The sequence below is a fragment of the Antechinus flavipes genome, chromosome 1, assembly GCF_016432865.1.
Source record: "Antechinus flavipes isolate AdamAnt ecotype Samford, QLD, Australia chromosome 1, AdamAnt_v2, whole genome shotgun sequence".
NCBI classification, from domain to species: Eukaryota; Metazoa; Chordata; class Mammalia; order Dasyuromorphia; family Dasyuridae; genus Antechinus; species Antechinus flavipes.
In genome coordinates this window covers 336,236,858-336,257,469 of record NC_067398.1, presented here as the reverse complement: position 1 = coordinate 336,257,469, position 20,612 = coordinate 336,236,858, and the positions used below count along the sequence as shown (strand labels likewise).

The 20,612-nt window shown below is 44.0% G+C and overlaps 1 protein-coding gene across 1 annotated transcript in view; it reads left to right on the top strand.

Moving 5' to 3' along the window:
* Window positions 1-521: 521 nt before the first annotated feature.
* PGAP6 (post-GPI attachment to proteins 6) overlaps window positions 522-20,612 on the top strand; it is a 28,747-nt gene continuing 8,656 nt past the window's right edge. Inside the window, exons 1-9 of the mRNA XM_051968878.1 lie at window positions 522-681; window positions 12,634-12,811; window positions 13,109-13,301; window positions 13,541-13,671; window positions 14,559-14,827; window positions 15,401-15,765; window positions 17,015-17,102; window positions 17,570-17,693; window positions 18,342-18,478. Coding sequence (XP_051824838.1) covers window positions 564-681; window positions 12,634-12,811; window positions 13,109-13,301; window positions 13,541-13,671; window positions 14,559-14,827; window positions 15,401-15,765; window positions 17,015-17,102; window positions 17,570-17,693; window positions 18,342-18,478 — 1,603 coding nt within the window. The 5' untranslated portion in view covers window positions 522-563. The remainder of the gene's footprint in view (window positions 682-12,633; window positions 12,812-13,108; window positions 13,302-13,540; window positions 13,672-14,558; window positions 14,828-15,400; window positions 15,766-17,014; window positions 17,103-17,569; window positions 17,694-18,341; window positions 18,479-20,612) is intronic.

Sequence of the window (20,612 nt, the reverse complement as noted above, 5' to 3'; positions counted from 1 at the left end):
GGATTGGGAGCACCAGTCGGTCTCCCCAGTTAGTCTGCGTTCCACGGACAACACAGGTAATTAATTGTTCCTGCACTCAAAGAAAGGGATGTAGACCGCCCATTTTACAGCTGGGGAACCCGAAGCTCGCCGCTCCTCAGCTAGAGGTACCCCCAGGTCTCCCTTTTGCGGGCGCTGCTCTTTCCTCTCCAGGGCAGGGGTCTAAGGACAGTCCCGGGCTGCTTTCCCACGGCGGACTCGGCGCGACCCAGACAGGTGTAACCACCGCAGCCGGTCCCCGCGGGGGCCGAATTTCTTCCCGGTCCCGGAGGAGTGGGGGCCCGCGGGGGCCGGGGAGGGCAGGGCAGGGCAGGGCAGGGGGCGGGGCCTGGCTGGCGGAAGTGGCCCCGGGCGCTGGCAGCGGCGGGCGGCTGAGACCGGCCGCGACGATGGGAGCCCGGGGCAGAAGCGGCTGCGGCGGCGGCGGCTGCGGCGGCAGCGGCGGCGGCTGCGGCGGCCGGGACGCGGGCGGCTGGATACCGGGGACGCTGGCCGGATAGAGAGGGGCCGAGCACGGCGGAGCCATGGGCCGGGCCGGAGTCGCGGCCGGGCCGTTGGCGTGGCTGCTTTTCCTCAGCCTGACCCCCTCGGCCGCCGCCACCGCCGCGGTCCCCGCCGCGAACGCGAGTGGCAGCGGCCCCGGTGAGTGAGGACCGACGCGCCGTTCGGAAGCCGGGCCCGAGGCGGGCGGGACCCGGCGGTGCAGGGGATGGGGCGGGGGGCGAGCTTGGGGCCGCACGCCCGCCTCATTGTGACCACCCGCGATCGTGTAAGTGCTCAGGGGGCCGTGCACCTGCTCCTTCCCCCTGCGCCCGGGTCGGGGGCGACCCGACCGCCCGGGGGAGGCGGAGGTTTGAATTTTCGAAAACTGCCACTGATCCACTGGGTGACCTTGGCCAAGTCACTTCCCCTTGCTGGCCTCAGTTTCCTTTTCTGTAAAATAAGGGTGAGTCTAGAACGGTAGGCATTTTAAGCTGCGAGGAGCCATTCTTAGAAGTTCTTCCTGAGAAAGGGGAGGAAGCCATCAGAATTTACTGGGAGAAGTGCAGGCTCCTAATTGTAATTGAAAAAGGTTTGGGGGTAGGGGCTTCCTGTAGGCTCCAGGGCAGAGAACCTACTTCGCAGCCAGTCTCCGATGAAGATTCTGGCCAGCTATTCGGCAGGTTCAGAGGACCTGAAAAGTTCCTGGAACAGGACCTAGAGACCCGAGTCAAAAAACCGACAAGCATTTATTAAGCGCCTACAGTTTGTGCCAAGTACTGTGCTAAACACTAGACCCAAAGGACCTCTGGAGCTGGTCCAGATAAGTATAGAATCTCTTCCAGACCAGAGGCTGTTGTAAGTAGTGGATAGGTATAGCCTTTTAGCGCTCTTCTTAATTTGTGGTGAGTCCAGTTTTAGAGTCCTCCATCCTCTCCTACAATTAACTCTTTTCAAGGAGGCCTTGCTGAGCGATGCAAGCTGGATTTTGAGGTAAGCTTCCCCAGTCTCCCCTAACTTGATGTAGTTTTGAGGTAAAGCCAAGGGGAGTGAAAATACACTTTGTGTCAGACAGAGACAATGAGCTGAGCTTGGGCTGTCCTGCAAGTAGTAGGAGCCTAATAAATGTTTAATGTAATTGGGTAATGATTGAATTGTTGGAGGACCGGATTCTGGGAAAGAATTCCTGAGGTTTTTAAGTGCTTGGCTAACTTCCTTCTTCCTGCCAGGATGTCCAGGTACAATCATGAATTGGGGTGGGGCTGTGACCTTTTGAGACTTTTCTCTTTTTCCTATAACTAAGTCTTATTGTTGGCCCCTTAAGAGTTTTGAGAAAAGACTGGTTTGTAAACTTTAAACTTGACCTGTAGAAATACTCTCTTCCTTTATCAACTCCAAAAATTTGCCTAGGACCTCAGATGGAGAGAGCCTCGGGAGACTTTAGAGCCACTTCTTGACTTCCTTCCCTTTAATTTTCTGTCTCCTCCTTTTCTAATGGAGCATTGCTTCAAGGGATGGGGGAAATCAAATGGCAAAATTAAGTGACAACTTTTTTTTTTTTTTTTTTTTGGTGGTGGGAATCTTATTTCAATTTTCATATGGGACAAAAAAGTAAGATGGCCGAATGGGTTGTTTGTTGGCTTGGCAGTTCAACGATTTATTAAGCACCTGCTCTATATTTATTCAGGAGTCAAAATGAAAAACTGTTCCTGTGAGAGGCACAATATATACAGAAATACGGAAACACAGAATTGAAGAAGAGAGGACTGACAGCTAGGGGGATTAGGCAAGTCTTTATCTTTAAAGAAAGTTAAGGATTTTAAGAAGCTGAGATGAGGAGATAGGAAGTCTGTTTTAAGCATGAATGAATGAAACCAGCATTGATAAATTCTTACTTAGCACCTCGATGAACACTGGGAATACAAAAGCAACAGAATAACAAGACAGCCCCAGCTCTCAAGAATTTTTTACAGAATTATCCCTTGCACTCACTTCTATTCCGATTTTTCCCCTCCCTCCCTCCATTCCCTCCCCCAGATGGCAAGCAGTCCTATACATGTTAAATAGGTTACAGTATATTCTAGATACAATATATGTGTGCAGAACCGAACAGTTCTCTTGTTGCACAGGGAGAATTGGATTCAGAAAGTATAAATAACCCGGGAAGAAAAACAAAAATGCAAGCAGTTTTTATGCGTTTCCCAGTGTTCTTTCTTTGGGTGTAGCTACTTCTGTCCATCCTTGATCAATTGAAACTGAATTAGATCTTCTCTTTGTCGAAGAGATCCACTTCCATCAGAATACATCCTCATACAGTATCGTTGTTGAGGTATATAATGATCTCTTGGTTCTGCTCATTTCACTCAGCATCAGTTCATGTAAGTCTCGCCAGTCCTCTCTGTATTCATCCTGCTGGTCATTTCTTACAGAACAATAATATTCCATAACATTCATATGCCACAATTTACTCAACCATTCTCCAATTGATGGGCATCCATTCATTTTCCAGCTTCTAGCTACTACAAACAGGGCTGCCACAAACATTTTGGCACATACAGGTCCCTTTCCCTTCTTTAGTATTTTTTTGGGGTATAAGAAGGGCTTACATTCTAATGGGGAAGAAACTTAATGAAGTTTTCAACTACAAATCGGGTGGAAAGGTCCCATGGTCCTAAGATGTAATGGCAAAACAGATAAATATTAGTGCCCCTTCCTTAATATTATTTCCAGTGATAAAAACATTTGTATTTCTGAACCTGAGCCATTTTGATAGTACCAAAGATCTCATAATTAGAACTTTCTTTTCTGGGTCTTGAGTAGTAGTTGTAACACTTGCAGGACCAGCTGCCAGGTTGCATCTCTGTCTCCAGAAATAATGGCTGAGGGTATTGGGTTGCACTTCCAAGGCTCCCAGACCTACGGAATTTCCCCCAAAAGTCTGAAGGGAAGTGGTGATGGTGGTCGTAGTTTGACCTTCCTGACATGATGCTGCCTCTTGCCTGCCTTGTACAAGGTAGGCAGTTGGGTTGGCTAGTTCTACAGGAGTCGTTTCTTCAAATGATACTTATGGGAGCTGTGCTGGGAAGCAGGATGGGTGGTCTGGGATAGGCAAAAGATGTTTCCATTCCCAGGGCTCCTGTGCTTATTTGCCTGTTGGTGGCAGTTGGTTAGCATCTGTTGCTCATTAGTCTTGAGGAAATTATAGCCCCTCTCCATAACTTATCCCCTCAGTGGTAACTGTGGGGTCTGGGGCTTGCTTGGGGATTGAAGTACTTGGGGATTCTTCCCAAGGTTTTTAGACTCAGGCTGTTCCCCTCAGGGTCTGAAGATGGTCGTGGTGGTAGCAGCATTGGGGATTTGGCTTTCCTGGGCTATGTAGCCTTTCTTCTCTCCCCTCAAAGTGCCTGATAGGGGGGCCAAGCTATATAAAGGTAGGAGATGGAATGCTGACTTTAGGTACCAAGTTGGTTGGAATCCATAATGTGGGAAAGGGAATAATGTGAAATATGTATAGAAAGGTATAGACTGGAGCTTTAAAAGTTTTTATTTTATTTTAGCAGAAATAGGAAGCCTATGAAGTTTTTTGGACAGGGAAAGATCCATGCTTTAGAATTATTTTGGCAGCTTGTGTTCAGATAGGGGGACCCTGAAAGCAGGTGGAGCAATTAGGAAGCTATTGGATGGCTGCTTAAAGGTTTTCCCAGGAGTGCAGAGGATGAAGAGAGAGTTGGGGGTGGGGGTGGGAAGGGCATATTTTGATGCCCCTATGATTAGTAGATCATAGCTTTGAAGTAGTTTATTTTCAACTGTCACCTTGGCTTTTCTAAAATATTTCTTCCCAGCTCCTGTTCTTTCCAGGGGTTGGTGCCTTCTAGGTTTGCACTGTTTGGAATGAAAGTCTGTTTTTCTTCTCTGAGTATTGAATTCCTGATTTAATTGCTTCAGCACTAGTTTCTCCACTCCTTCCTTCTACCTTTCTCCCTTAGGACTAAAGCCCAGGTAGTTGAGTTATTGCTACCCTGTTCTTGAGGGGAGGGCAAAAGGGAGGTTTTTGTCCCAGAGTGACTCTTTCAGCTAGCCTTTTGCTTATCCTTTATCTCACCTCCTACTCCCCAATTCCCACCTTCAATGAGCTTATACCTCCTTACCTCCAAATCATATTCTAGACCTGCTCTTGGAATAAGGACAACCCAGCCTTAGGAGAACCATAGGCCCCCACGGATTCCACCTGTGCCACAGTTTGGGTTGTGAGTCCAGAAAAATAATTATTTTCCTTGGCTTTAGTTCTTTTCATCCCACTGTGGCCCAAGAATATATAGTCCAGGAGGCAGGAGCAGGCCAAAGGCTTACCTGAGATTGATGTTTTGAATGGCAGCTGGGAGGATTTCCAGACCTGAACTTCTGGCCTCTCTGCTCACTGCCCTGCTCAGCAGCCCCATGAAGGAATTCTTGAGGAGATAGGCAGAGTAGGAGTGATTCTGGGACAGGGTTTTCACTGGTCTGCTTATCTTTCCCTGTGTTTGTGAGTAATGGCCTGAGGTTACTCCGTGGCCCATATATCCATGAACCAAAGAACTGGACTTCTTGCACATTCAAATCTGTCTGGAAACCTAGAGGGAGAATCAGAGAAGTGATGGGGTTGTATACTTGATGTGGTAGTACCTGGGCCCAAATCTTACTCCCTTCTATGAAGGATATCTTTGAAGAAGTCATCAAACTTGCCTCCAATTCTGCATTAGTTTTTCTTTCTAGATGGCAAGCTTCCCTTTATACAGGCCATACCTTCTGTATTTCATAGCACGGGGTCTGGAACATAGTAATCTCTTAAGCATCTGTTGAATTTGTGGTGGAAAGGGGAGTCTGAGTCATCACCCTCTTGTCTAATTGGGCTTTTTAGAGGATATTTGGAAGAGTGTCTTGGCATGAAACAGTGCTGTAGAGGTGGATGAGTTTACAAATATTTTCATCTTCACAGTCACCCACATTCCTGGACTCTTTGCTACTGGTTGCCTAAGCTGTCATCTTTCTGCCTTCCTTTAATCCATGACATCCTGCTCCTCAGACTTTCTTAATTTTGTTCTTGTAGCTTTCTTGGGGTGAAGGGCAGCTCAGCCAAGTTTTAATTGCATCTAATTGTAACTGTCAGAAGCTGTGGGATTATAATCCTGAGCCATGTCATTGAGCTCTTTTAGTTAAGGCTCCAGACTGGCTGATCAAATGCCTTTTCTTTTGGGATCCCAAGGGAATATAGACTGGAGGTGGTTGAAATATCTGTATCCAGAACCCTTGACACTGTCTTACCTTCTGGAAGGTATTCTCCAAAGGAAAGCCTACTAAGCTGATCCTTTCAGGGTATGTATATGAATGAGATGGGAGTATCAAATCTCTGTCCCTTCCAAGGAAAAGGATATCTAAGAAGTAGAAGCTGCTGCTGTAGGTGTCTGGTCTCTTCAGGCAGCTTTGGAGAAAATCAAGTTTTATCTGTTTTCTCAGCCAGTGTCCTCAAGGGACTCTCTACTTCTCCCAGCTACTTTTCTAGGGATGTAGTTTCTGGGACAGCTCCTTGTGTCTATTGCTTTAACTTCTTAAGACAGTATGACTACATTAAAATGTGGCCATTTAAAAAAAAATTATAGCTTTTTATTTACAAGTTATATGTATAGGTAATTTTACAGCATTGACAGTTGCCAAACCTTTTGTTCCAATTTTTCCCCTCCTTCTCCCCATCCCCTCCCCCAGATGGCAGGTTGACCAATCCATATAAAGTATGTTAAAGTATAAATTAAATACAATATAAGTATAAAATGTGGCCATTTTTTAGGGGCTACAGGAAGCCTTTATAAAACAGTGCTACTGCTTTATGTAGAAGATGTATTTTGTACTATAGAAGATGTCATCATCCACCAAAAGAGACTGGGCTTCCAGGTGTAATCTGGAATTGCTGCTCTCAAACTTGGAGGACCCTGTTACTCCTTCTCTCTGACCTCTTTGAAAGTGCATATATACAAGTAGACCTGTCCTGACATCCTCTTTTTTTCCTTCAAACCTAGCCTAATATCTTTAATGCTAGGAGGGAGAATTGAGTGTAATGGAGAGGGTTAGTTATTTCAGATCAACAATCATTATTCAACAATGCATTTTTATCTGGAATAGTCAGCCAAGGACTTAATGACAGGATTTTACAACATTGCAGTGGAGTTGTAATTAATAACTTCATTGTATTTAATTGAAATACAGGCATATTCAACATAACATTACCCTGACCAACTCATTTCACAATAAACATTTATTTAAGTGCCCTCCGTATTTGAGAAACAGTGATAGGTATTAGAGATAGATGTGACACAGATCAAATGCACTGAGCCATTTGAAGAAGGAGCGCTCACTTTTAGATACTGGAAATGGAAGAAAACCTTGCTGGTGAAGGGGGAACCTGAGTTGTGCTCCCAGAGGAAAGGATATGGATTGGGGTAGAGGAAGTTTATCCCAAGCATGAAGAATGAAATGGACAAAAACAAAGGCATAGAGACCAGTCATTGGAATATAGTATACTGAAAGAATTATACTAGTATAAGAGATGGCTGGGAAAATGGGTTTTATATAGATTATAGATGACTTTTAATTCCAGGATTAGCAGTTTGTTTTTTTATTAAAGTTCATTTTTCAGTCACATCAAACTCTTTGTGACCCTGTTTTAGGGTTTTTCTTGGCAAAGATAGTAGAGTGATTTGCTGTTTCCTTCTCTAGCTCATTCAATTAAAAGAATTGAAGCTGGGGATCATCCAGAGAGTAATGAAGAATGAAGAGGGCAGATGAGGAAACTGAGGGAAGCAGGGTTTAAGTGACTTGTCCAGGGAAAATGTCTTCCTGACTCCAGGCCTACATTATGTTACCTAGCTGCTCCTCTTTGGCTTTAGGGAATCATTTAAGATTTTTTTTTTTTTTTAGCACATTAACCCAGAGCCAATTGTATTAAACTGTTCCCATCCTCCTAAAACTCTGTGATCTGAGTCTTCACTCTATTTGTTTCTTTTTCCTTCTCTCCTCCCTCCCCTCCCTCTTTCCTTCCTTCCTTCCTTCCCTCCCTTATTCCTTCCTTCCCTCCATTACTCCCTTCCTTCCTTCCTTCCTTCTTTCCTTCCTTCCCTTCCTGCTTTCCTCCCTCCCTTCCTTTCTTCCTTCCTTCTTTCCTTTCTCCCTCTGTCCTTCCCTCCCTCTCTCCTCCCTCTCTCTTTCCTTCTTCCTAACTTCTTTTCTTCCTCCATTCCTTCTTTCCTCCCTGTCTCCTTTCCCTCCCCTCTTTCTTTCCCTCCCACTCCTTCCCTCCCTCCCTGGAATGATAGATTGAGAGAACAGAAGATTCCTCTAGTCTCCCTTCAGGAAAACATAGCCTACCTCAGACTGGCTTATCTTCTCTGTTTCTGCTCACTGTTTACCTAACACATCTTCTGCACTTTTTCCCCTCCTGGCCTTTGTTCACATCCTCCTTATACTTTGTCTATATTCTGGCCTCAGGCTGTTTATTGACAGGCAGCCCTACCTCTAAGGCTCACTTCTAATGCTACATACTTCTTGAAACCTTCCCTGATTCCTTACCTCTTCCTCTCTCTGGAAATGAGTTCTTTTCTGAAGAACCATAACATTCTGTTACCTCTCTTATGTAATTATCACACTGTTTGTATTATGGGTTGCTATAACATGATCTCCAAAGAATTGAAGCTAGAGATCACTCAGAGGGTAATGAAGCATGAGGTGGATATGAGCAGACTACAACCTATTTCAAATAAGGAATTATGCCAGAGAAGGCCATGCAGAGGATATTATAAGAAACATGTATGACTGGGAGAAAGATATGAGTTGGTTATTGGCTGGAGTAAGGCAGCCTGTATATGCCATTGATATTAATTCAGTGTCAGGAAAATGAGAAGAAACCCCTAGGAATGGATCCCCTGTGGCAAGGATGCAAACAAAAGTGTCTCTAGTTAAGTTGTAGATGAATTGTAGTTTGGGTGGACAGGATTAGTGAATTTACCATTGGAGGGAATGCCTACATCTTAGATTTATTTATTGGGCATATATATTCCCCCCTCTCCCCCAAACCATGAACTCTTTGAGGGCAGGAATCTAATTCACCTTTATCTTCACCTTACAGAGTACCACTGAGCCATATGCCTAGTAGTTAATTTTAAATATTTACTTTTTTTTTTCCTGAGGCAGTTGGGGTTAATAAGTGATTTGCCCAAGGTCACATAGCCAGGAAATATTAAGTGTCTGAGGATGAATTTGAACTCAGGTCCTCCTGTCTGGTGTTTTATCCACTGCACCAAGTAGTTGCCCCTAAATATTTCTTAAATTCAAATTAATTCTCATGATATTGTCCTGAGATTTGGAGAGGGAAGGGAGGTTGAAGAGGCTAGGACTGACTTTGGCTAGAAAGCTGAGGAGAAAAGAGGCAGGAGGTAAGCTGAGACTTTACCCAGATTGAATCTGATTGCTTTGTTCAAAGAAACTGGGGACATATGACAAATATGATAAATAAAATGATTAGTAATCAGAGGGACCTGCCCTAATGAGAAATTGACAAAGATACCTTGCTGTAATAGAATAGTCTAGGGTTTGAGGGATGGGATTCAAGCTCAGGGAAAGGGGGAATAGGTTCATTATTCATTACTTAGAGAATTATTTAATGGATACTATCCCCAATATTTCTATCTCTAACATAGAAATGAATAAGCTGAGTCCCAAAGAGAGAAATGGACCCCTCACATAGGGAGTAAGACAGAATTTGGGATTTGGTCCTATGTCACCCAGATTCTCTGTCTTATCACCAGTACCACCTCCTGAGCTTAGAGGAACAGTTCCTTCATGGAAGAGTGAATCTACCATAAAGATTCAGAGAAGAAGGCTAGATTTTCCTCTCCTTTCCTGAGGGCCCTATTGAGTGTGCATGTGTATCACAGATAGTGTTTGAAGGGTTGGTATATAGTTGAACCTGATGTGTTCTGTGGAGATGAGGCCTTGGCTTAGCTTAATCCCTCTGAAGCTGAGTTGGCCCTGGGCCTCACAAGGGTTATGTGATCTATTCAGGCTGAGTCAGCTACCCAGGGGACTCAGGCATCCTGACACTATGCTGTGGGTCACTGCTGTGCAGTTTTCCCCTCAAAAACTGACAGTGTGAAAGAAATACTCTGTGGTGAAGCTTTGATTTTGTGAAGTTCTTCCTTATATTGAAATAACATCTGCTTCCATAGAACATCCAACTATTGGTCCAAGGTTTGTCCTGTGGGACCAAATAGATTAGGGAAACACCACCAATTGGGATCTCTTTATATCTTTTCACATAAAGCTAATAACTCCACAAGACATCAAGAAATAATAAAAGAGCCAAAAAATATTTTAAGATGATCATTCTATACCTAAGTTTCTTCTTCTCTAGGCTAATTATTCCCAGTTTAGAAACTTGATCTTGGTCCTTGATATCAGAAGACCTGAACTTAGCTTTGTCACTGTTTATTGTGTGACCCTACACAAGCGCCTTCACTCTTTGTGTGTTTTTTCCACAGTTATAAGAGAGCAATGATTAATGCGCCTCCAGTGAGGAGCAGGAAGTCTCCTAGTAATTGGTGTCCTGTGAGAAGTTTACCTCTTCTTCCCACTTGTCAGCTCCCTTTAATCATTGGTCCCAGTTTTTGTTGTCCATCCCAAAGGCATTGACTCAAGGCAATCAATCTGTCCCTGACCCTAATTGGGTCATGGTAGCTTTTATTTTTTTTTTTCAGGATTCTGTCACTTTAGCCATCTCCCTGATAGCCTCTGCCAAGACAGCAGGACTAGGGGATTGATCAGAAGACTTCAAGATTGTCTACCATCCCCGGTCCTTCTGCTAAAGGAATTTCAAAGTCTCAAGCCTCTAACTTTTCCATCATGTACACCCCTCATCTTGGTATTGGAGTCTCTGGCTGAGAGAAGCCTATCTGACCTAGCTGATGCCAAGCAAGATTTTTTTTTGCTTCCTTTGTGTCTGACCAGGGAAAAGGGATCAGAGGAGCAACATTGGCCTGCCATAGGTTGATATCACTGTTGAGAGCTTGGAAACACTCTTTAAATTAAGGGCAAGACTGTATCTTTCTCCATTCCTCTTTGCTCAGGAGGAGGGCAACCTAAACCCTCCTGATACTGAATACCTCCTATACTTACAGAGGGGGATATTTAACTGTTCCCTCCCCCTCACTTTAGCTCCATGGTGATTATCACGGTGAGAACACTCAATGTGCCATATTAACTCAGACTCCAGTAATCTGGTGTAACAGCTGCTGCTGTTCCCCTAGAACCTGGGATCTACCACATATTTTCCTTTGGAACTTGTTGTTAGAGTTCACTCAGCCCAGGTTAGTAGTCCACAAGCTGAAAATGTCCCTGAGGCACCATGATGCAGTAGAAATAGTCCTGTTTGGGAGTCAAGAGACTTGACTTACTGTGTGTAAGCCTGAGAAATTCATTTCTCTTTGAGCCTCAGTTTCCTTGATGTAAAATAAAGATCATTTTGCTCTGTTAAACAATTTCAACACTTTTCTTAAACATATGAAAAAGGCATAGTGCTGGATTATGGAGACAACTATGGCACAGACTCTATTCCCAGAGAACCAGCGATCTATTATGGGAGGATGGGGGTGAAAATGAGATGTATCCAAATAAATATGGTTTGAAAAAATTGTTACACATAGCGATAATTTACTAGAGATAGTTCAGGGCGAAGTGCTAGGAAAAATTTGAGAGCGAGACCATTTTCGGTTGAAATGTGAAGTCTTAGGAAGTCCAGTTTGGCTTGAAGAAAAGGAGATTTTTCAATTGATATTGCTGGGTAGGAAGTCTATTTTAGGTATAGAGAAATGATATCAGCAAAAACATGAACTCACTAGGCAAGATATAAGAATGGGAGGTAAGGGATAGTTCAGTTTGAATGGAATGTAGAATATGTAAAGGAAAATAACAAAAAGATACCAATTGAACAATTGATAGGAGCCAGATTGTAGAACAATTGAAATGCCAGGATAAGGGATTTAAACTGTTTGGTAAAGTAGTATGTTTCTGTCATGTGTAAATTGGGGCAGCAAAATGATACAGCAAATATCCAGCTTAAAATGCTGGACCTAGAGACAGGCAGAGCTGAGTTTAGTTCTAGCTCTGTGACTCCAAGCATTTGACCTCAGTCTCCTCGGTTTCCTCAGCACCTATCACCAAGGTTGTAAAGATCACACATGAGGTAATATTTGTAGAAAGTACTTAGCACAGTGTCTGGCACATAGTAGGTACTTTCAAAAATGCTTATTTCCTTTTCCCTTTCCCTTATAAATTACTATTAGTAATAGTAGTACTTTAATTTAGATAGTACTTTCTAGTTTTACAACAACAATAATTATAGTAGCTGACATTTGTATAGTACTTTAATATTTGCAAAGTACTTTATGTATTATATTTCAGTTGACAGAAACCTTGTGAAATAGATATTGCACGTTGTATTAACTCCATTTTTCAAATAAAGGAACTGAGACCCAAAGAAATTAAATCATTTGCCCAGGGCCACACTACCGGTGCATGTTAGAGGCAGGGTTTGAACGCGGGTCTCTTTTCTACAAGTCCACCAGCCTGCCTAACAGTCTTATGAGATGAATAGGGAAAGATTTATCTCCATTTTACAAATGAAGCAAATTGAGGCTTAGAGTGGTCAAGTGACTTACCAAAATCATAACACTACGAGATGATGGAACTGGGACTCCATTCAAGCTTGCTACAGTTTTGAGACCACTCATTGGCCTTTTTGCTACATTGCTCTCATAATAAAACCACACACAGAAAAATAACTGATGGGTAGGGATAGCATTTTCTCACTGATGACGCAGTGTCAGTGACTTGTGCCAGCTGTGCTCAGGATAGATGGTGGGCACTTCCCTTTATCCATCCTTCTCAGCCCAGGACCTGATGCTCTGTGTGTCTTTATATATTTGGGGAGGGCAGCATGTTGAAGGGGAGGATTGGGAGTGTTGTTTGAAGCAGGGAAGGAGCAGTCCTCCACAGACTGCCCCGCTTTAAATGATCATTCTTCCTCCCCCCCAGACCTGATATATTCGTATGAGTACTTTGTCCAGAGCCCCCAGAAGCTGGCCTTCTACAGCTGGTATGGCAACACCAAGCTCTACCACTTCCGGGTGCCTTCTGACACAATGCTGCTCCGTTGGCTGCTACAGGCATTCAAGGGCCCAGGCTCTGAGTGCACAGATGTGGAGATCACCGTGTATGTGACAGCCTCGTGCTCTTTCAGTAAACTTCCACTTCTGCCCCTCATGGCTCCCCTCCCCCTCCTACTGCACCCTTGCCTTTCAGCCAGCTTTGCCCCTCCCTGGCATATTTCCCACTCCTCTCAGCTTCATGAGGGAGGCCCCGGCCTGCATTTTATCTGGCTCCCTCATGCAGCCTTGGCCTGGACTGTCCAAGACCTTGAGCTCAACTCTAACCATTTGTTCCCATCAGTCCTCGCTGCTGGGGGAGGGGGAGCATGGTTTTGATGCCTGCCTGTTCTTTCTGCCTCTAGCCACTTCCGTTATGGTGCTCCTCCAGTCATCAACCCTCTGGGCACTAAGTTCCCAGCCAACACCACAGTCCGGCCCTCATTTTCTATAAAGTTAATACACAACAACACTATCATCAATGTCTCCAACCCTGCGCCTGGCGACTGGTTCATCGCAGCCCATTTGCCCCGCTCACCCCAGAAAATAGAAGTAAAGGTAAGAATGAGGAGGTCTTTTCCCTGCCCTACCCTCCCAGGTCCCTCCAACATGAGAGTCTCTCCCTGATGTTGCCTTCTCTTTCCCTTGGAGGTCCCACACATAGAGTGCAATGACTTCTCTCTCCTTTAGGAGTTTCCCTATAACATGGTGACTTCTCCCCAGGAAGATCCCCCACCAAGCCATTTCTGAAATATATACCCAGTGTTATCCACCCTCCCTTTCTCATCTCTCCCTAGGGCGTGGCCTCCCCTTGTACCTACATCTTCCAACCAGACATGCTGGTGCTCCGACTGACTGATGTTACCATTCTAGAGCCCAACATATCCCTCTCGCAGACCCTCTCTGGCTCCCAATTGAGACATTTCAAGTGAGTTGGGGGTCAGAGTCCTCAAGTCTAGGGCCCTGCACTCAAGAGTGTAATGGCCATCAGATCTGGTTGAATGTAGAATTTTAGAGACACATCTGTTGGTGTCACAGTTCTCTGTCCTCTTCCCCATCCCAAAAAATGCATTATTTTATTTGATCATCACAATATCCAGTTCAGTTCAGAAACATTTATTAAATACCTGTTACGTGCAAGGCATTGTGATATATGCTGAGGATGCAAAGTCTAACAGTCTCTGGCCCCTGGGAGCTTACATTCTACTGGAAGGATACAACATGTACAGATAAGTAAATACAAAGTATATAAAAGTTAGGTACAAAGTAATTTCAGTTAGAAAGGACGCTAACAAAGTGGGAGTAAGGAAGTTGTGGGAAGGCATCAATCAGGAAAAATGTTTTGTGGGGGGGTGGCCCCCAAATTGACTTTGAAAGAGATTCTGAGAAGCAGGGATAAGAAGGTCAGGAGGGCTGAGAAGCGTCGGACATTCTAGGTGTGGAGGTGGGAGGATAGGTGTCTTGGATGGATAGAACAGCTAGCAGGTCAGTTTGCCAAAAATAAAGACTGTGTGAAGGAGAATAATAGGAAAGAACTTGGAAAAGTTTCCAGGAAATAGCAGAGGCAAAACTGAAGCCTAAAGGGGGGAGTCTAAAGTTGGTAAGTAATGCATTAGGATAAGAGGGCTCCCAATTCTCAGTCCCAGACTCAAACACAAGTGGCAAAAGAGGTGGGGAAAAGACTGTAAATGATGAGGCAGAGAATAGCGAGTTGGGTGGTGGAGGGGACCATGGAGACTGGTGAAGGTCTGGGCGTGGGCTTCCCCAGCAACTACATGGGAGGGACTATCACCAAACAGTCCCTTTGGCTTACAGGGTCTTCATCCCAAAGTACACCTTAGACCTCCAACTGGAGCTGAGGAACTGTGTATCTAATGGGAGCCAGGTCTGTCCAGTACACCTCATTGTTGGGCCCAACACCCTGCCCCAGTCCTTTCAGAAGGTCTTCAGCTGTACAGACCAGCAGGAGCCCTGCCGCCTGCTCCTACCTGCACCCCCCTGGGATACGTGGCTACAGGTGACAGCTGAGGGCAGGGCAGAACCCAACGTCAGCGTGACCTTCGATGCTGTTGCCTCCTTCACAGGTTAGCCAACCCCTGGCTTATCACCGTCCTCACACTACATTCTGACTCTACAGTAAATTTTTGAGGCTTGGGAAGGAGATGCTGCCACCCTGTAGTTCTTTATTCAAAACATTCCCTCCCCTCCCACCATCTTGGGATTGGTTGGCAAGGGTCATAGTTATTCCTACATCCCTTTTACAACAACTGTTCTGCTGTCACTATTAACTAAATCACATGTAAAATCAATGCTAGCCATACTTTCCATACTACCATAGTACAATTTGCAAATCCCTCCTGAGATTTGCTTCTTGAGGTAGCCTATTTTCTTCCCCTGGCTCTTTCTTAGGATGATTTGACCCATATTCCCCAAGCTCCCTTCCTTTCCATGACTGAAAGTAACCCTCATCTTCTCCTTCTTGACTTGCAGAAGCTACTGAGCCTTTCATTCCCCAAGATATCCCCTTTTCCTGCTTGGTGCAAGTGATGTCTTTCCCCTTCCCTCATTGTATTCCCCTTCAAACCTCTTTCTTTCCTAGATCTGCAACTTCCCTCCCTCCTAGCTGCTGACTTTCATTCCCTTTGTTCTCTGGACAGCATGCCAGCCAGGGAGTCTGGGGCCCTTGGTCATCTCCTATGCCAGCCTGAACCAGAGCCTCAATGCCTCATCGGCCTCCCTGTCCATGGGGCGAAGCCCTTGGCACCTTGGCAAGAGGATGGGTGTGGGCAGCAGCCCATTTTCCCCAGTCGGGGATTTCCGAAATGCCTCGGCCCTGAACGGCTTCTGCCTCCTCAGTTACCCAGTTATTCGGGAGGAGCTGGATGTGGTTTCCGTACGCTTCTGGCCTCTAAGCGGCTCTGGAATCACTGTGTGGTCCAGGCTGCCCACCCTGTTCCCAATCAATCTCAACACAGGCATGGACAGCGGCAGCACTTTCATCGTCAGCCTGAAGCTCAATACGGTGCCTGCCTAGGGTTGGGACTGCGGGGAGGGAGTGGGGAGAGATTGTGATGTGATATGAGGAAGCTTTCAGAGATAATACATGACCATGTGTACATCTCCAGCCTAGCAGGGGGAGCCTTTAAGCAGTCATTTACAAAATGCTTGTTATGTGTAGGACCTTATTCTGAGCAAACAGTGAAAGAGATAAAAGAGATGAATGAACATTGGTCCAGTTACAGAGAAATTCAATACAAGAAAGAGTGTGTTAAGTGTAGAAGTATTATAAAACCAAAATGTTTCGAGTTCTGGGGAGGAAGAAATATTACAAGAAGAGAAAGTTTCATGAAAAAAAGGATTTCAGCAGGACTTTTGAGGAATGAGTAGATAAGATTTCTATAGACAGAGCCTAAACAGGTGTGGAATTATGGGATAGGATTAGGATTCTAGGATGAGTAGCTTCCAGAGCAGAAACAAAGATTTGAGAAAGCCTTTAGGAGCAAGGTGAGTAGATCCAATCAGAGAAGTAGGGACCTGGTAAGGAATCACTAGGTATATCTGGGAAAGAAAGAAAGGGAAATAAGTTTCACAGAAAAATGGAACAAATCATAGAAAGGAATATGGAATATGGTTGGAGAGATAAGGGGGTGCCCAATTAGAGAGAACCTTGGATTGTATCCTCCAGGAAGTGTGAAATCATTAAAGGTTTTTGGATCAGGAAATGATGTGATTCAACCTATGCATCAGAAAGATTCATCTGACTGTATTCAGGTAGAGAAACTGGAGACTGAGAGACTGACTAGTCCTTTACAACTGAGTTTCAGGCCTGCTTTTCCAGGTGTCTTCCAGTGAAGCCAGGAAGACAAAGTTAACACATGAAATAATTAGGAAACAATATAAAATGGACTATAATCAGGTATAATTTTTCACATAGTTGTAATCTATCTTATATTGTTTATAGTCTTTTGTAAAAGAGTATATATAGTCTGTCTTCTACAAAAACTACCAAAACAGTTGTTAAGTTCAGAAAGGAGAATCCTTTTGGAGTGGTCAAGGAACGTTTCATTGAGAAAGAATTTAAACTGTGCTTTAGAGAGCAGGGGAAAAGGCAGGGCCTTTAGCAATCATACTATGTCCAAACTTGTCATTTTAAGGATAAGAGGAGGGGAGACAGGGATGGGGTTATACCTATTTCTGTAACTTCTGAGCTAGATTCTTGGTGAGGTAGGTCTAGAGGCCTAAGACTAACTATTGGAATCTGTTCCTTGCAGACTCTGGGTAGTAACATTTCAGTAGTGGGTTGCTTGAGTGCCACCTCGCCTGTCCTCAGCCTCAATACCTCTCACAACTGCACTACAGGTATAGGAATTAAGAAGAAGCTCCTGTCCCTCGGGCCCCTTTTTTTTTGGGGGGGGGGTGTTATGGGCCAGAAGAAGCACTCCTAAAGAAAGACCCCAGGGCAGCTAGATGGTACAGTGGATAGAGTGCTGGCCCTGAAGTCAAGAAGACCTGAGTTCAAATGTGGTCTCAGACACTTAATACTATACTTTCTAGCTGTGTGACCCTGGGCAAGTCACTTAACCTCAATTGCCTCAGAAAAAAAAAAAAGCAAAGATCCCTGTCCCTGGAATACCTAAATTGTGGGAGGACATAGGAAGAGTTACTTCATCTCTACTTTAGACCTCTCAACCCAACTTGAAAAGTAGGGGAAATGGGTAACAGTATATCAGGGGGAAGAAGTTTTGTATCTTTAGTTCTCCAATTCTTCCTATCTCTCTGAAAGCCTCGCTAACCAACAGCAACACCTCTTATCCTTGTCCCCTTAGCCTTTTTTGAAGGATACTCTTTGTACCTGTCTGACTCGTCTCGTGAGGCCATGCTTTCTGTCCCCTATCCAGAGACGGGCAATTGGTACCTCTCCTTACAGCTCATCTGCCCCGAGAACCTGAGGTGAGTTTCTCGTGAATAAGAATGGAACAAATTGGATTGTCCCTGAGGTTTCCTAAGGGCCAAATTTTGTAGCACGGGCTCTTCCTTTTTGTTGGTTGGGAGCTCTTTCCCTGTTTGGTCTTTCTTGCCTTCTTTTAGTCACCAGCAGGAATATGACTGTTAGAGGATGGTAATGATATTAATGCCAACAGTTTCCATTTCTTTAACTCTTTACAATCTACAAAGCACTTTATTTTTTTTTAACAATTTTGTGAGGTAGGTAATATAAATATTACTATCTCCATTTAACAGGTAAGGAAATGGAGGCTCAGAAAGATTAAGTATCTTGTTCAAGAAACAGCTAATAAGTATCAGAGCCTAGACTCAAGCCCAAGACAATTGACCCCCATTCCAGTGCTCTTTTTATTGCATTATACGCCATCTAAATTTTACGTAAAATAGGGGCTTTCCTACTCCTTTGCAGAAGCCCTAGGAGGCTAATATGGGGAAGGGCAGGCTCTATGGCTAGAACACAAAAGAGGGGGAAGATATGGACGGCAAAACTGAGCTAGCACAAAGCATAGAGTAGAAGGGCATGGGATTCAATTGCTAACTAGCTGCTAGTTTCTAAAGAGCTATGCTTACTTGTGGTCCCTCTGTCCTCTACAGTGAGTGTCAGCAGGTTCGAGCCAGTGTGGAGACTTCCCTGTCTCTGTCTCCCTGCTTCAATGACTGTGGCCCTTACGGCCAGTGTAGACTACTCCGAAGACACGGATACCTTTATGCCAGCTGTACCTGCAAAGCCGGTGAGTAATACTTGACCTTTTCCTGGGAGGGGAGACCCTAGATTGGAATTGTTTCTCTAACTCCCATCCAAGAAAGATCCTGAGACATAAGACCAGCAATCATAGTCTTCCTAGGACCTTGGGGTCTCAGCCATCTACCCTTAAAACAGTATGAGGTAGGGTAGAAAAACCAGAATATTAGTCTATGAGATCACTATATGAGAAGTCTAGCAGTTTTAGGGGTGTGGCCAAGTGATGAGAGAAAGCCTCTTTAAAAGAAAAGCTTGATTAAGGGAAATGTTTGAACCTTTCCCTGCTTCTTCAATGCCCCCTTCATTTTTTTGTTTTTATGTCCTCTCAGTATCTAGTTATGCCTTTCATTTCTAGAGCTGCTAGATTTTCTACCTCAATACCTAAACCCTACCCATGTAGGCAGGAAGGGAATTCATTCTAAAGAGAGGAAAATGTGGGGCTTGAAGCTCCATTTTGATACCTCCCACTCCAGGTCTTTCCTTCTCCCTAGAAGAGACTTCCTGATTTGAATTCCATTTTTCTTCCAGACTTTCCTATTTCTATTGAGACTACCAGCATTTTTTTTAGTCATTTATATTTATAGTCTTGAAGTCATCCATGATTCTTCTCACTCCCTTTCCCTACATCCTGTCAGTTGCCATGTCCTATTTTTTAATATAAACTTTTATTGATATTTTTGTTATTCACATCCTTTACATTTTAAAAAATTTGTTTTTCATTTCTCAATATATTCTTCTTCCTTCTCATCCCAGAGAGTTTTTGTTACAATAAGGAAGGAAAAAAAAGAGCCAATATATTAATCAAAGGCAGCATTCTACATTATGGTTTCTACATATCTCCAAATGAAGGAAGGCACAGAATATTATCATGTTTCTTCTTTGAGGCCAGGCTTAGTCATCATACTTTCACAGCACTTGGTTTCAGGTTTTTGTTGTTTTTTTCTATATCATTGTTGTAGCTATTTTATAGGTTGTTTTTGCAGTTGACAGATCCTCCTACTATATCTTTTGTGCCCATCCCCTCTCTCCATTTACATAGGCTCTACCCTAGCTCATCACCTCTCTCCAAGATCATTGTGGTAACTTCCTCCTTGATTCACAGTCAATTCCCCATTCAAACCTACCTCCAACAAAACTTCCAAATTGATATTCCTAAACTGTAGACTTCACCATGTTGTTCTCTGACTTCATCAGTAGTTGTCATTAGGATAAAACGCAACATCCTCAGTCAGGCCCTCCACAATAATGACTCTCACCTACCTTTATTTTCTTTCTTTCTCTTTTTCTTTCTTTTTTTCTCCTTCTTTCTTTTTCTTTCTCTTTCTTTCTCTTTCTTCTTTCTTTCTTTTGAGGTAGTTGGGGTTAAGTGACTTGCCCAGGGTCACACAGCTAGGAAATATTAAGTGTCTGAGGCTACTTTTGAACTCGAGGCCTCTTGACTTCAAGGTTGGTGCTTTATCCACTATACCAATTAGCTGCCCCTCACCTACCTTTCTTGAAGTAATTACAAAATCCTCAGTCTGGCCCTCCACAATAATGACTCTCACCTACCTTTCTTGAAGTAATATTTCATATTACTTCTTTTTCCAATCCAACTGATCTACTCACTGTTCTCTCTGTGTAATGTGCTACTTAGTTACCTGGCCTAGCTAAACAAAGATCTTGAAATTTCAGTTTTAGATATTGGAGAGAGGTATAAGCTGCTTCTTTCTTGCAAGAGGCAGTATTCAAGTGACTGCCTGAGTATTTCTTGAGGCAGCAACAGAGGACATTTATTAGCGATCACACTGCCCCCTTCCCTCCATGTAAACATGCTTTTTGTTTGTTTTGTTTTTGTGAAAATGTCCTTTAATTATCAACTGAGACAAAAAAAAACCATTTTATACAAACAAATCACCTAGTTCACTTTGGACATAGAGACATTACAAAGAAGGAAAGGTCTCAAATGGAGAGAGAGGAAAGAGAGGGAGAGGGATAGAGCAGGTTCCTGATCATGTAAACATGTTAATAAAGAAAAAAACCAAGCCTGCAGGTTTAGCCTAGGCATGCAATGGAGGAGGTTGAGGGACAATGATACTGTAAAGGACATTTCCTGTGTCTTCTCATTTTGCACTTTGGGAGAA